Here is a 14,376-nt window from a genome sequence, read left to right on the forward strand (position 1 = left end):
GAAAAGGAGAATATTCCATAGTCTTACTATTCTACTACTATTTGATTAGTATTATTTTTAATTGATAAATTTAAAAGGGTTACATTATAGGCATTTAAAAAACTCATCAAGCTATTTAAATTTGTGTTTTTTACCACAGTTAATCCAGATATTTAAATGCTATTTACTTAATCAAACTAAAATATGGGTATCTCATGTATCTGGTTAAAATTATTACTCAATATTTCTAGGTTGTAAATTAAAATTTATGATATATTGTTAAAAAAAAATAAAGAGTTTGCTTAGTTGAGGTCACCTGAACACTCTTTAAGGTCTTACTAAGATATTTTAATATTTTAAAATATAATTTTTTGAACATCTGAAAAGATTATTTTATTACTGCTAAAGCATTAAAAGTTTATTGTAATATTCTAAAAAATAATTTGTTGGGTATTTTAATTCTAATTAACATTTATATTTATATTTTTATTGTTTTAGAAATCTAAATTGAAGTTAGCAAGCTAAAAGATTGGTAGGTTTAGGCTTGAAAAAGTATCACTTGATAGAGGTACAACACTATTCTAAATGTTATAGGAAGAAACCACAAATTATCTATTTTAATATTAAGAAATGTATTAGATTGTCTTTTATAGATCATCACTTGTAACTTATAAATAGACATAACTTTAATAATTTTGTTAATCTATTAAAGTGATCCCATATATTTACTAAGTTTATATTTGTTTTGGATAAACCGAATTTAAATTTTTCTGGACTTATGCTATTTATGAATTTGATATTAAAAGAGTGCATTCTGAGATTTAATCTTAAGAAAAAGTATCTAAATTGTAATTATTTTCGAAAATTCCTTTTTAATGCATTACTATTATTTTTACAGAATTGTTTAAAGAATCGAAATGATAATCTAAAATTTTAGGATAAGAATAGTCCTGCTAGGAAACTAATTTAGCATTTTCTCCTTGAATTAAGAATAGTTCAAATTTATCTATGAAGAAAATTGCTATAACCTTGTCTGAAACAAAAGAAAAGTCTATTATTTTATCCTTAATAAAATTTTTCTTAATAATAGTAAAAAACCGGATTGAAGTGTCAAGATAAAATATATTTATTTAAAAAGCACAAGAAATAAGTATATAATTTTGCTCTATTTTTAACTTCTTAATTTGGATTGAGGGTAAAAAAAGATATTATTCTTGCAATTATTATGAGTAATTCCATACATATGCTTTTTTCTATCCTAAGAAGCAAAAAATATATCTTTTATAAGTCTCGTCAACTAAAAATTTTGCTATGGTAGTATTAGGATTTTCGCTGACTAGATTTTTTAAATCTATTTATTAAGTTTATTGCTTATTAGAGATATCTATTTAGATTATTATTCCATCACTCGAAACAGCATAAGCCACTTACTCAGTTTCTATAAACTACATAATTGTTATAGAAGAGTTAAGAGGGTCTTTAAATGATGCACCAAATACAAATTATTTTTTGTCAATAAGACTGTATAGAAGAACTTATTTATCACTAAATCCTACTAAGAGAAAGTCTTGGTTATTATTTAAGCTATAAGAAGTTACTAGTTAGGTAGAATTAAACTAAATTATATTCACTATTATACCAATTTAAATATTTAAATGTAAAATCTGTTAGTCATAGGTAAGTATTAGATTATCAGCAATAAATTACAAGAATTGAATATTATCAAGCTTGTATATAATTGGAAGCATATTATTGCTTTTGCTAAACTAATACTGCTAGTAACATAAAATAGAGTCTTCTAAAGCAATAACTAAAATATCGAATGCTTGATTATATTGGATGTCTACCATTTGAGAACTGCTAATATCTAACTCAAATTTTAAATAACTATTAGTGTATCTAAAAATTGTGTTATTTTATTTATTGAAAATTAGGTAGTCAGTCTGTAAGTTATTTATAAATATTTTGGAAAATAAATTATATGGTTCATTTAGTTGAGGCTCATAAGGTTATCCTAATATGCTTAGATCAAATGTGTAAAGGCAATTTTAATAAATAAAAATATCATTAGTAATATTATTATAATAAAAATAGTAAAGTCTAATTTTTGAATCATTGAACTCATTTGTTGTGATATAATTTTGAAAAGCATAACTTTTATCTAATGAAGATAAATAAAAATTTCCCAAATTATCAATATACATTAAGCAGTTACTTAAGCTATAATCAAATTAAAAGTCTCTAATATTAATCAATTAACCTTATTAAGGTGTAGAAGAAAAACTGTTTATTATTTATTTAGTAGAGACATCTAATACAGAAATCTTGTAAGGTGAACTTGATGTTTAAAATAATAAATAATTTAAAAAGTCAATATAAATATATTTTAAGTTTGAGGAATCATCTTATGGAACACCCAACTCTGTTAAAGCAAGAGTAAGCCTGTCAATTAAAAGTAATTCTATAAATTTTAAAATTAAAATTAGTATTTAATGTAGACAGACAAGTTACAAATTATTATTTTATCAAAAAAAGATGGAAATTTTAAAATTTTTAAAAATTAACTCAAAATAAATTTGATAATTCTTTTGCACACTTAAATTGAGGATTTCCAGTGCTCATTTATTGAATAATTGAAAAATAAATTATTAATTAAAGATATAATGAAATATATTAATTTTTTACTTTTTTAAGATTCACAAATCATCACCGATGACTAAAATATGCAGCTATCAATTTATTTTTATACTGTCATTTTCTAAAATCCTTAAAAGTTGTATATTTAAAAATTAACTTAGAGTATAAATATATTTTAATATTATGCATCTACCATCATATTTATTTTTTCCGCTTAACCTAGGTAAACTTTTTAAAAATCTTTTAATGCTTTATGAAATATAAGTATTTCATACTCAAATTAAGTAATGCTTGATTGCGAGTGCCATTATAAACATATTAAATAATCTTAAGAGGTTTGACATGGCTAGTATTTTAGATATTTGTATTTTTAATCTTAAATTGTATAAACGAGTTAAAGCTTTAGATTGAGTATTAAAATGCTTTCCCCATAAGCATATATTAGGTTATCGCTTTCATCATAAATAAATCCAAATAACATAATTGGATTTTAAAAACTAAGGAATGCATTTTTTTATGATAAATCGTATAGAATTATTTTATCATATTATTAATTATTAATATAAATTCTTGTGCTACAAATAATAACTGTATTTTATTTAACAAGAGCATAATTAAAACTTTTTGAATTAGGTAGTTATACTTCTTTATTAGTGAACATATCAAAATAGGAAAAATCTTTATTCAATGGAATATTTAAAATTATTCCTAACTATTAAATTTGAATAACTTTTGTAATAAAATATTTTCCAATTTAAATTATTTAAGTTAATTTTGATTTTGGAGATAAAGTAGTAAGCAATAAACCAGTAGAGTCTCCAGCAAAGTAATTAAATGTAAAGTTTAAAGACTTTCTTATGTTATTAAATAAAAAAGGATATTAAGAGATGTCTTTCATCTAATCTATACGAGTAGCGTTTGTTAAATTTCTTTACATGTTTATATTGAATTCATATATTTTATTATCTTTAAAAAATTTTATAGAGTAAAAATTATTCTATCCATTTGTTTTTTATTCAGCTTCCAATATTTGAGATTCGTACCAAATTGTAAAATCGGATTTGGTTAAAATTTAATTATTATTTTCGATATTAAATAAAAGAAACTCAGTTATTCCCCAAAAAATATACATTTTATCATCATTCAATACTCTACTAGTAAATAGTATAGCTTATATTTATAGCTAATTTGTTTAATAAATAAGTGACAAATTTAAATCATAAATGTTTAAGTTGTTTAATTTATCTACAATTATTATTTGTTCTATAAAGAAGTTATTAATCAATTCATCTTACAAAGAAGAAAATTTTGTCATTATTTTAAATGAATAACAATTAGAATCGCTTAATGAATTTATCTTTTAAATAGTTTGCTTTGTTAAATCTATTTAATAAGTAGTAATATTTAATTGATTATCAAGTTTAAATGTCATCAAAACCCTTAGATCATTGTTTAAATATATAGTTTTAAAAGTACTAAAATTTGAAAAATCTGAATTGCAATTTTCATATAAAACTACTAACTCTGATGAATAGACTCTTAAACATCCATTGGTAGCTATTATGAGTTTATCATAATTAGTTGCATACTAAACAGCTGAATCCCCAATAAAATATACAATCTTTTATTTAAAAATGTCAATAATTGAAAATTAGGCCAAACTGTAAGCGATTATTTTATTATTGAAAAATTTGGTTAATTATTCTATCGGATAAAGAAATATTGATTTTTTAAATTTACAATTAATTCCATCTGAGCAATCATAAAAATTAATTGAACTGAAATTATTTATTTGAACTAATATTGATGGATAATAAAAGAAATCAATTGTTTTATAATTATTATAGTATGGACTATTTTACAATAAAACAGGAGATGGTGTAGGAAAGCTTGAATGAAATTATGTAATTGTTTAAATTTATATCAATTAATTTTACTGTAACTAGAGAATATTCTTTTTAATAATCTAAATAGAATCAAGATTTGTACTTATTATCTCATCAATAAATTCTTTATTATCTTTTGTTATATATTGGTATTTAATACTAAAGAAATTTTAGGGATAGTAATTCAAGGAAATCTTTTAGTTAATTTGAATAAATTTTTACTAATTTGTGTCAAACTAAAAAACTTGTAAATCTTGATTTTCGTAAAGTACAATTAATTAATTTACTTTATCTAATAAATTACAAATCTCAAAATCTTTAATTTAAGGATTATTTTATATAATTAAATTTGATGAGTTAGTTTTTATATCATAAAAAATCATCTAACTATTTGTACTGATAATCAAAAGCTCAGTTTAATCAGTATCTGAAAGATAAAACATTTTAGTTTTTTAAATAGTTTGATTATCCAACATTCCAATTTAAATTGGTTGAACTTATTTATTATTTAGATTTATTAATAATATTGATTGGTCAAAACAACCTATGTACATTCCTTGCAAGGATTATGAGAGAATATTAAAATAGTTATTATTTTACTAAATTTAAAACTGAAAACTCATTTCGTTGCTCAAATTCAAGTTATTATTATCTTTAACAGAAACAAAAATCTAAAAAGCTGAAATAGCAGTTTCTGTTTAAACAAATAAAAACTAATCAATCAACATAATTGACTATGCATTTATGTTTATAGTACAATAATTCTAAGATAAAGAAAAAATTGACCTAATTTAGTCATAAAATATCTAAAATGAGATACTTTTAGTTAAAACATTGTAAACTAAAAGATATTAGTTCTGCATAGAAATAATTTTAGTTTTAGGGTTGAAAGAAATCATAGATGATTAATCGAATTATGATATGACTCTTGATTCTCTTATAATGTCCCAAATAGATATAGTATTATCGATGCTTATTACGAATATGATACCATTCACATTAAATGAATTAATGTCATCTTTTTAAAATTGCAAATTTTTGATAAAATAAAGTTCATTTTTATCATAGATAGATAGAAAACTTGATTGAGCCACATAATAATCATTTTGATAAACAAAAAAATCTATGACAGCAGTTTATTTATTTTTATTTTAATAGGAATCTATTGAAGAGGAGCATTTTAATTAGCTTCTGCACAAGCTAGTCTACTTATTTATCCAACTGGGAGGACTACAAATAGCAACACAATTATTATTTTAGCTTTAAGTGCCAGTATTTAAATTCTTATCATAATATAAACTATTGTCACACTTAGTATAAACGCATAGGTTTTCTTTGGTATTTAATTAATAGCCTTCATAGCATTCAGTGCATTAATTTTAATTTTTACCATCATTTACATTATTATATCTAGAACATCCATCTACAGATATATCATACGCTTAAGCATGGTATTGAATTGATAAAATTAAAATGTAAAATTTGATAATAGCTGATCTAATTATCATGAACAAAAATTGAAAATGAGGTTTTTGTTTTAAAGGGAAAATATGATTATTTTTAAATTTTATCTTATTTTTAATTAAATTTTTTTATTAGATTTATTTGTTTTAAATAATAATTATTATATTAATATTTAAAATTGATGAGCTTTTAAATGGCATCTATGTACAGTAAATTAATAATTATTTCATCTTTTTAGATAGAAATCCCCAGCCTATTTTGATTATGATATTATTCAATTTTGTTTGATATAAAATCGAAATTAAAGTGAATTGGAAATTAAAAAATATTTAAAATCAACTTAAATTAATTTGACAACAGTGGGTATATTACTTATTATAATTTGTATTTTTAGTCAAGCAAATAATAAATACTTTCATAAATTAATTCAAATTTACTAACACACATAATAGGTGTCTAAAAATATTAATGTGTATTAAAAATAAAATGTATCGTTTATTAGATTTTATTTGATAGGAATTAGATGCTTTTAATTATGTAAATGAGTGAGGGTTTTTTATGAATTTTTAAAACATATAAAAATTATAAAATATTATATATTTACAAAGAAAAATCCATCAGAATTTAATCTAATATTGTATTGTTCTTTAATAATTGATTTAAAATAAATTTATTTTAAGACTTAAGAGCAACTTTTAGAGCTCTTACCTAAATAAATAGATAAATCATATTTACTTTAATTATTGTAATCTTTTTTTTTCTTCAAATTAACTTTTTGCTTTTGAAATTTGTTTGAATGTAAAATTCAAATGTAATTCACTAATTTTCTTTTAATATTATGAGTTGTGGTTAACTGTTATTAATAAGGAAATAGTCCTTTGTTTAAAAAAACCTTAAATCGTTATTTTAAAAATATTATGTAAATTTAAGAAAAACGCCAATGATTTAAAGGTCAGATAACTAAATTTTAGGTTTTCTTTTAGCAGAGCAAAATGGCAGAGGCCAATTTGTTAAGAATAAAAAAGAAAATAAATAAACTTTGATTTATGTAAATGAATCTTATTTCAGAAATCAAAAGAAAATATTTGGCTGTTCAGTTTTTATATTTATAGGCTGTAGGTATTTTAAATTAAGTTTTTACTTCTTTTTCTTGTGTCTTTAACATCATTAAAAATCATGTAATTAATTAATGTTCTTAATTTACAATGATGATGTAATGCGTTAGGAATTTATCTAATTTTCAAATTCAAAAGAAATAATCCTCTATTTACCTCACTTATTTACATCCTTCAGCCAATACTAATAAATAATAAACGTTCTTCTATCTAATTTAATATATTGTTATTATTCACTGTAATATAATTTATACTTATTTCAGTATATTAAATATGAATATCACCAAGTAATTTCTTGCATCTACTAAAAAATAATTTCGAAATTTATGGATAATTAGCATGCAATAATACTCTAATATATCTAATTGACTACTCTTAAATCCATTTTATAAGTAAAATTAATTTTAGACTCACTATCAATTATAATAAATTATTTATTAGCAGAAAAATTTAAAAACTATTTACATTAGATCAGGTGCGTACATAGAGTTTCTTTACCAAAATATAAAGTTTGCTGTCGTCAAACAATTTTCATATTTTTTAGCATATATAGCCAGATACTTTCATAAAAAAATATGAGGTAAAATGATAAGAATATCTAAAATAAAATAATAAAAAGGAATTAGATTGTAAAAAAAAGCTTTTTTTTAATAATTTTTGAATTAGAAATAAGCTTGTAGTGTAAATAATATATATATATTTGAATATTTGAATTTATTAGACTTAATCTAAAACAATCAAGAGAAAATAAAAAACAAGCTCCAATGTTATTAATATCTATGCAGATTGTTTTAAATAAATTAAATAAATCTGCTTTTGTTTAATTAATAGGATTTGTTTCTTTTTAATCTATCTATCTAGTTAGATTTATATATAATTTTTGAAGCTTATTCTTTTGATTTTATTATAGAATTTATCTAAAGCGCATTAATTATTATTTAGTAGTTAATTTTCTAAAAATATATAAAATATTTTAAATTTAATAATATCTCTTATTTTTTTGTATTTTTGTAGAAATGATTATTAACTTTACTTGAGAGATATAATTAATACGTCAATAGAATATAGCTTTAAACAAAATTTAACTCATACTTAAATTATATAATAGAACATATCCTAAATTATTTATTTAATTAATTTATTATAATTGATATATTTACTAATAATTTATATTATTAATTCTTGCTTATAAATATTCATAACTTTTTCCAAAAATGATAAATTTAAAAAGTTGTCTTCTTTTTAATTTATTAATACCAATGAATTTAATAATTAAAGTGAATGTATATCTTGTTTTATTTTATTCAGAATTCAATTAATGTAAAAGTTTTGTGGTTTTTCTAGACTGGAATTGATAATAAAAGACAAGACAAAATTCTTCTGAATTGTGTAATCTAATAATTTAAAAAAAACAAACTAGTAAATCTAAAAAATAAATAAATAATATTTTATAATACAAAAGTAAAAAATAAAATAAATTTATTGTTAATAATAAAAATTTTTAATAAAATTAATTTATTCTTTCAAATAAAAAAGGTTGTCGACACTGGGACTTCCCAAGCGGTCCCCCACCTTAGTACTAACCCAGCCTTAAGGCGCTTAACTTCGGAGTTCGAATGGGATCCGGTGTTTTCACCTTAGTATGGCCGACAACAAAATTAATATCTATAAATAACTATTTATAACAATAACATTCAATTTGCTTTTTGACTTAATAATCTACAATTTACTCAAATAAATTAATATTAGTAAAACAATACTTTTTAAATGATTAAAAATTATTTTCAATAAAATAAAAAGGTTGTCGACACTGGGACTTCCCAAGCGGTCCCCCACCTTAGTACTAACCCAGCCTTAAGGCGCTTAACTTCGGAGTTCGAATGGGATCCGGTGTTTTCACCTTAGTATGGCCGACAACAAAATTAATTGCAATAAATAACTATTTAGAAGAATAATTTTCCATTATTTTATCACTTTATATTTTCTACTATTTACTCAAATATATTAATATTAGTAAAGCAATACTTTTTAAATGATTAAAAATTATTTTCAGTAAAATAAAAAGGTTGTCGACACTGGGACTTCCCAAGCGGTCCCCCACCTTAGTACTAACCCAGCCTTAAGGCGCTTAACTTCGGAGTTCGAATGGGATCCGGTGTTTTCACCTTAGTATGGCCGACAACAAAATTAATTGCAATAAATAAATATTTATAATAAAATATATTTTTATCAAATTAATTTATTTAAATTTACATTTATTCTATTAATCAAAATAAAAAAATTAATATTTTTTTAAAAATAAAAAAATCAATTATTGATTTTATTGTCAATTATTTGGAAAGATTAAAATGGAATAAAAAAAATATGTACTTATTTTGATAAATATTTTAAATTTTAATTATTCTAGCAATAAAGTAATATTGTTAAATTCATATATTCATAAATAAAGATATATCATTCATTAATAATTAAAAAATTTTTAAATATGCTAAAAAGTATTTCAATTATAATTTACTAATATAATTAGATAATTAAAATATATCATATATTTTTTAGTTTATATTCTAACGCGTGTAAGGTTTTTAACAAATATTATACACACTTCTTTTAAGAAAATCAAAAATATGATTAATTACGAAAAGTCAATAATTGAAATTTAAAAATTATAAAATAAAAATCTGATTAAAAAGAAAACTATTTAATGAATAATTGTTTTAAATAGGATACTTTAAAAATGATTGATTTTAATTGAAAATTATTGCTATTTATCCTTATTATATATGCTTTTCGTTTTCTTAAAAGTAAATAATTAATATTTAATTATATAAAGTTAAGCTTATAGAAACATAAACAAAAAAAGATATTCTGCGATGAAAATTAATACTTTTATTGCTTTATCAATATTATTCATCTGCTTTTCTTAAGCAGAAAAAAATGAACGTTAAGGAAAATTAATTTAAAAATACAATAGGGAGGAGTAACTGATTGAAGTTGAAGGAGAATATTATGATCCAAATCATTTTGATGAAGGAGAAATGTACTATGGTTTAGAGTTTTAAGGCGAGATTTAATATAGCTAGAAAAAAACTGAAGAAATTGGATTGTCTAATAAAAGATTTCTTAGTTAGCTGGAATAATAAGCATTTATTACTGGCGATTATTAAAGTAGGTTATCAATAAGAATATGGTCAAAACACTTGAAATTTCTTATTCTTTATGAAGATTTTTAGTAGAGAGGAAAAATTAATTTTAGTTCAATTAGATAATAAAGTCATTAATATTAGTTTGATGAGATCATAGACAAAGATTAAATTTATCTAGAAACTTTGTAAAAATATATAGATAAATGTGTTCAAGCTGATATTTCTTCATATGCAATCAAAGTACTATAAAAAATCTTGGAGAAAAAAAAGAAATAATTTTAAGATAGTATTTGTTCTTGAAATTATTCATTAATATGATATTTAAGCAATAGTTAAAGCATAACAAAATTATTGTGTTATTTATATCTATCTATATTGTTATCTATTCGTAAATTAACTTTATTATAAAATTTACTTTATTTAAAACTAATATTGATTATTTTTGTAAAGTAAGAGTTAATTAATAACATTTTAAAATTGCTAAAAATTATTTTATTTAAAATTCTCCAATTAAAAATTCCCTTATTTTTTAATATAATAAAATAATATATAAACTAGTTTTTATTTGAATTTCGCATTACTCACATGAATTCTAATACATTTTTGATTAAATAACATAAATAGCTTAATTGATTTTCTTTTTTTTTTCTCCCAATCAATATCAATTTAATTAATAAAGAGAACACCAGCACGAGATAATGTAGCAGGAGTAGCATTACGCAAGTCAAAAATCTTCAATATTTTAATTGAACTGATACATAATTTCTGTTTCTAAATATATTTCAATATTTTCTTACTTTTTTGTGTAATTTATCTTTAAAATATTTGAGTTTTCTTAGATCTAATAAAGAAAATTCTTTTTTTATGAAAAATAAATATTAAAGCAAATTTAAAGTAAAAATATCTTTTATCCTCCTCCTCCTCTATTTTGACAAATACAAATATGTAATAAAATTGCAGAAAGCAGTTTTAACTGTTAATATTTTAAGATAAATTTAGTTTGATCAGTTCTTTAATACAAGTTTTTCCTACATGATAAAAATCTTCATTATTTGAGGATCCTGAATTACTAATTAATATCGTTTATATAAATGTATGTATTAAAATGTATTCATTCATTAAATAAAATCTATTGCTTTATTAAATGTATGATCCACTATAAACACTAAAACTACCAAACTACCATAATGTTTAGATAATTATTTTAATTTTCAAAAAGAACAAGAATATTATTTTGGATATTTCCTACAATTTATTTTCATAAAATAATCCTCATAGGCAATAAAAATATTCATATGTATTAAAATTAAAGGTATATTTATATATCTAAATAAATAAAATTCAGCCTTTTGTTTAATCTAATTATTTGAAATTTTTCTGTTTTTTATAATTAATTATTAATAAATATAATAGCCAATTAAAATGATTAAAATTAGTAAAAATAGAGTTAAATAATAGATAAAATATATTTATTAACATTTTTAAGATTCACACACTGCTGTCTTAGATAACTAAACTATGCAACTATCAATTTATTTTTCTAATATCCAAAGAAATTGTATATTTAATTTTCTTATTGTATAAATATATTTTAATATAATGTAAGAATAAATAACCATACTAATTTCTTCTACACTTAACCAAATAAGCTTTTTAGGAATATTTTAACTTTTTATAAAATATAAACACTTCAAGCTATTTATATCAACTTAACTCTAATATTTTTATAGATATATTAAATAACCTTGAGAGTTTTCGCATTGTTTGTATTATGTTTAATATAAACAAAAGCAAGCTTTACTAAAATCGTGATATTGATTTGATAGCTTTTAGATATGATTGGTTCTTCCATGAAATCTAATTATCAAATTACAATTATTAATTAGGTGCTAATAATGAGGCTATAAAGAAAGAATTGAAAATCACATTCAAATTTTGATTTTTGGAACTATTTTCATGTAAGAAAAATCTATAAAAATTTTTCCACAAAGTAAAATGAATGATTTTTTCACAAATTATTAAGAAATTTAATATGAAATTAAAATTCAGTTTAATTAGAATCATTATAATAAGAGATGTTAACTATTTAGTTAGGATGACGAAAAGACGAAGGACTGAGAGAATTTAGCCGTCTTCTTCCATAAATTTTAATAGCCGAAAATATGTCATCCAAAAATTAGGAGACTAAAATATTATAAGACGAGGACAGACCAAATATTTATTTTTTATTAAAAGTCAAATATCTAATTAATTAAAAATATTTCAGAGACTTATAGATTTAAATTTTTTTTTTTGAGATACCCTTACAATATTAATTAATTTTTAAATAAAGTAACATTTTTAATGGATGCATATGTGTTAAAACATTAGCAAATAATATAATTATTTTTTTCTTTTAAATCTGAAAATTAATTAATTTTAATAAAAATAAATAAAGAAATTATTTTAAAGTAAAATTATAAAAAATAAAATTAGTTCACTTTATAGTTGAAAGTTACTCTTATTAATTTTTTATTTAAATTATTTTATCTTAAAGTAAAACTTTTACAAAATTTAATGACATATAATTTATATAAAAAATATTAGTAGTCAAATTTTTTGTTAAAAAACATAAAATTATTCAAATAAATTATTCAGCAGAACCAATGTCTATACATCTTTAATGTGGCTTTTATTAAAAAAGATTAATTAAAATTAAAAAAAATAAAAATAAAAATAAATTACGCTTAAAGAATTAAACTTAGAATAATTATATTAAGTAGTCTAATTACTCTAGAGAATCAAATTATTATTTTTAACTTAAAGAATCTACTTGTTTTTGATATTCTAAAGATTTTACTGATTTTTTATATTTAAGATAATCTTCTTTTTCTTTAATTTTTAATGGTATTTTAAGCTTTATCTAAACATTTTGTAGACTAATTTCCATTTCTGGTATGCTTTAAAAGAAACATGTTTATTTTTAATGAATTTATTTAATGATTTTAAAGATATTATTTTTGATAATTGTTCTTTTACAAAAATCATTAATTTAGACTTCGAACTGCTTAAAATTATTCCCATTACTATTAGCAAGAAACAAAAAAAGAAAAAATAATCGATAAATATTTGAGATATTTCTATCAATGTTTAGATTTATGGATTTTAACTTTATATTGCTAATAGAAAAATCTTCAATATAATAAGACTATAAGATGCTATCTCACACTTTTATATGCTAAATGAAATAAAAGGATTATTCTAGGATATTATTTTAATATATTAGTATATAAGTATTGTAATCGCTAGGATTGCAGTATATTAGTTATTTCTAGATAATAAAGTATATAAATAAATGATAGCAATCTTTAAATAAATTCTAATGAATTCCCAATAGTAATATTTATCTTTTAATTCTCCATAGTAATAACCGTATTTATATTTGATTAGACACTAATCTAATTTTTTCCTGTTTTTTTTAATTTAATTTAGAAGTACTAATGGGAAGAGAGTCCAAAAACTTAAAACTGATAAAGAGAAAGGATATAGATATTTAACTATACTGGCTTCGTAGCATTCTATAGTTAAATCAATAGGATTATAAAGATGACTTCCTATTTCTCTACAAGTAAGTGATTTTGAAAAATAGGATATCTAACTCATTTAAAAGTAAATAAAAATTATATGAAATAGCAAATAAAAGTGGTATTTTCTTAATCTCACTTTTACAATTTATTCATAAAGCATAAGAGTCAAAGGGATAAAAACGAGTGCTATTATAGGTACCAAAAATTAAACTAAGGTATAAAATAATATTTTATTTAGTTTTTGAATAATACCTTCACTAACAAGACAATCCATTCCCAATTAAATTTATCTATCACCAGACCCAAATATCTCATTCAAGAAATTAAAATTAATTGAAATAACTTTTGGTTGTTATATTAGTATAGATGATATTTGATAGTAGTTTAAAATTATTTTTATGTAAAATCCAGAATAGTCTTATATACTGTTACTGCTAATTGGAATTATTTTTAATTTTCTCAAATAATAACATGTTTAAGTATACTTAAATTTTTTAACAAAAATATTTAAAACATTCAAGAAGTATGCTTCAAACAATATTATTTTTAAAACCAAGTAAATCCATTAATTGAGCTTAGGACCACA

The 14,376-nt window shown here is 20.8% G+C and overlaps 4 protein-coding genes across 4 annotated transcripts; all 4 read right to left on the minus strand. All coding sequences in view use genetic code 6, as the record gives it.

Moving 5' to 3' along the window:
- Positions 1-534: 534 nt before the first annotated feature.
- Positions 535-1,829, minus strand: TTHERM_00749020 (hypothetical protein; the record flags this gene model as incomplete). The annotated part of the gene is made up of 3 exons (XM_001013577.4): positions 535-591; positions 876-1,058; positions 1,221-1,829. 3 exons carry the CDS (start codon positions 1,827-1,829, stop codon positions 535-537), a joined length of 849 nt encoding a protein of 282 aa, XP_001013577.4.
- Positions 1,830-8,604: 6,775 nt separating this feature from the next.
- TTHERM_000749021 (hypothetical protein) lies at positions 8,605-9,044 on the minus strand (the record flags this gene model as incomplete). Its single annotated transcript, XM_012797018.1, has 2 exons — positions 8,605-8,746; positions 8,842-9,044. 2 exons carry the CDS (start codon positions 9,042-9,044, stop codon positions 8,605-8,607), a joined length of 345 nt encoding a protein of 114 aa, XP_012652472.1.
- Positions 9,045-10,530: 1,486 nt separating this feature from the next.
- Positions 10,531-11,343, minus strand: TTHERM_000749022 (hypothetical protein; the record flags this gene model as incomplete). The annotated part of the gene is made up of 1 exon (XM_012797019.1): positions 10,531-11,343. The coding sequence occupies one exon, from the start codon at positions 11,341-11,343 to the stop codon at positions 10,531-10,533; it is 813 nt and encodes a 270-aa protein (XP_012652473.1).
- A 1,501-nt stretch (positions 11,344-12,844) lies between these two features.
- On the minus strand, positions 12,845-13,866 carry TTHERM_000749023 (transmembrane protein, putative; the record flags this gene model as incomplete). The annotated part of the gene is made up of 2 exons (XM_012797020.1): positions 12,845-12,892; positions 12,949-13,866. The coding sequence occupies 2 exons, from the start codon at positions 13,864-13,866 to the stop codon at positions 12,845-12,847; spliced, it is 966 nt and encodes a 321-aa protein (XP_012652474.1).
- Between the last annotated feature and the right edge of the window lie 510 nt (positions 13,867-14,376).

This window comes from Tetrahymena thermophila, assembly GCF_000189635.1.
Source record: "Tetrahymena thermophila SB210 genomic scaffold scf_8254674, whole genome shotgun sequence".
In the NCBI taxonomy this organism is placed as follows: domain Eukaryota; phylum Ciliophora; class Oligohymenophorea; order Hymenostomatida; family Tetrahymenidae; genus Tetrahymena; species Tetrahymena thermophila.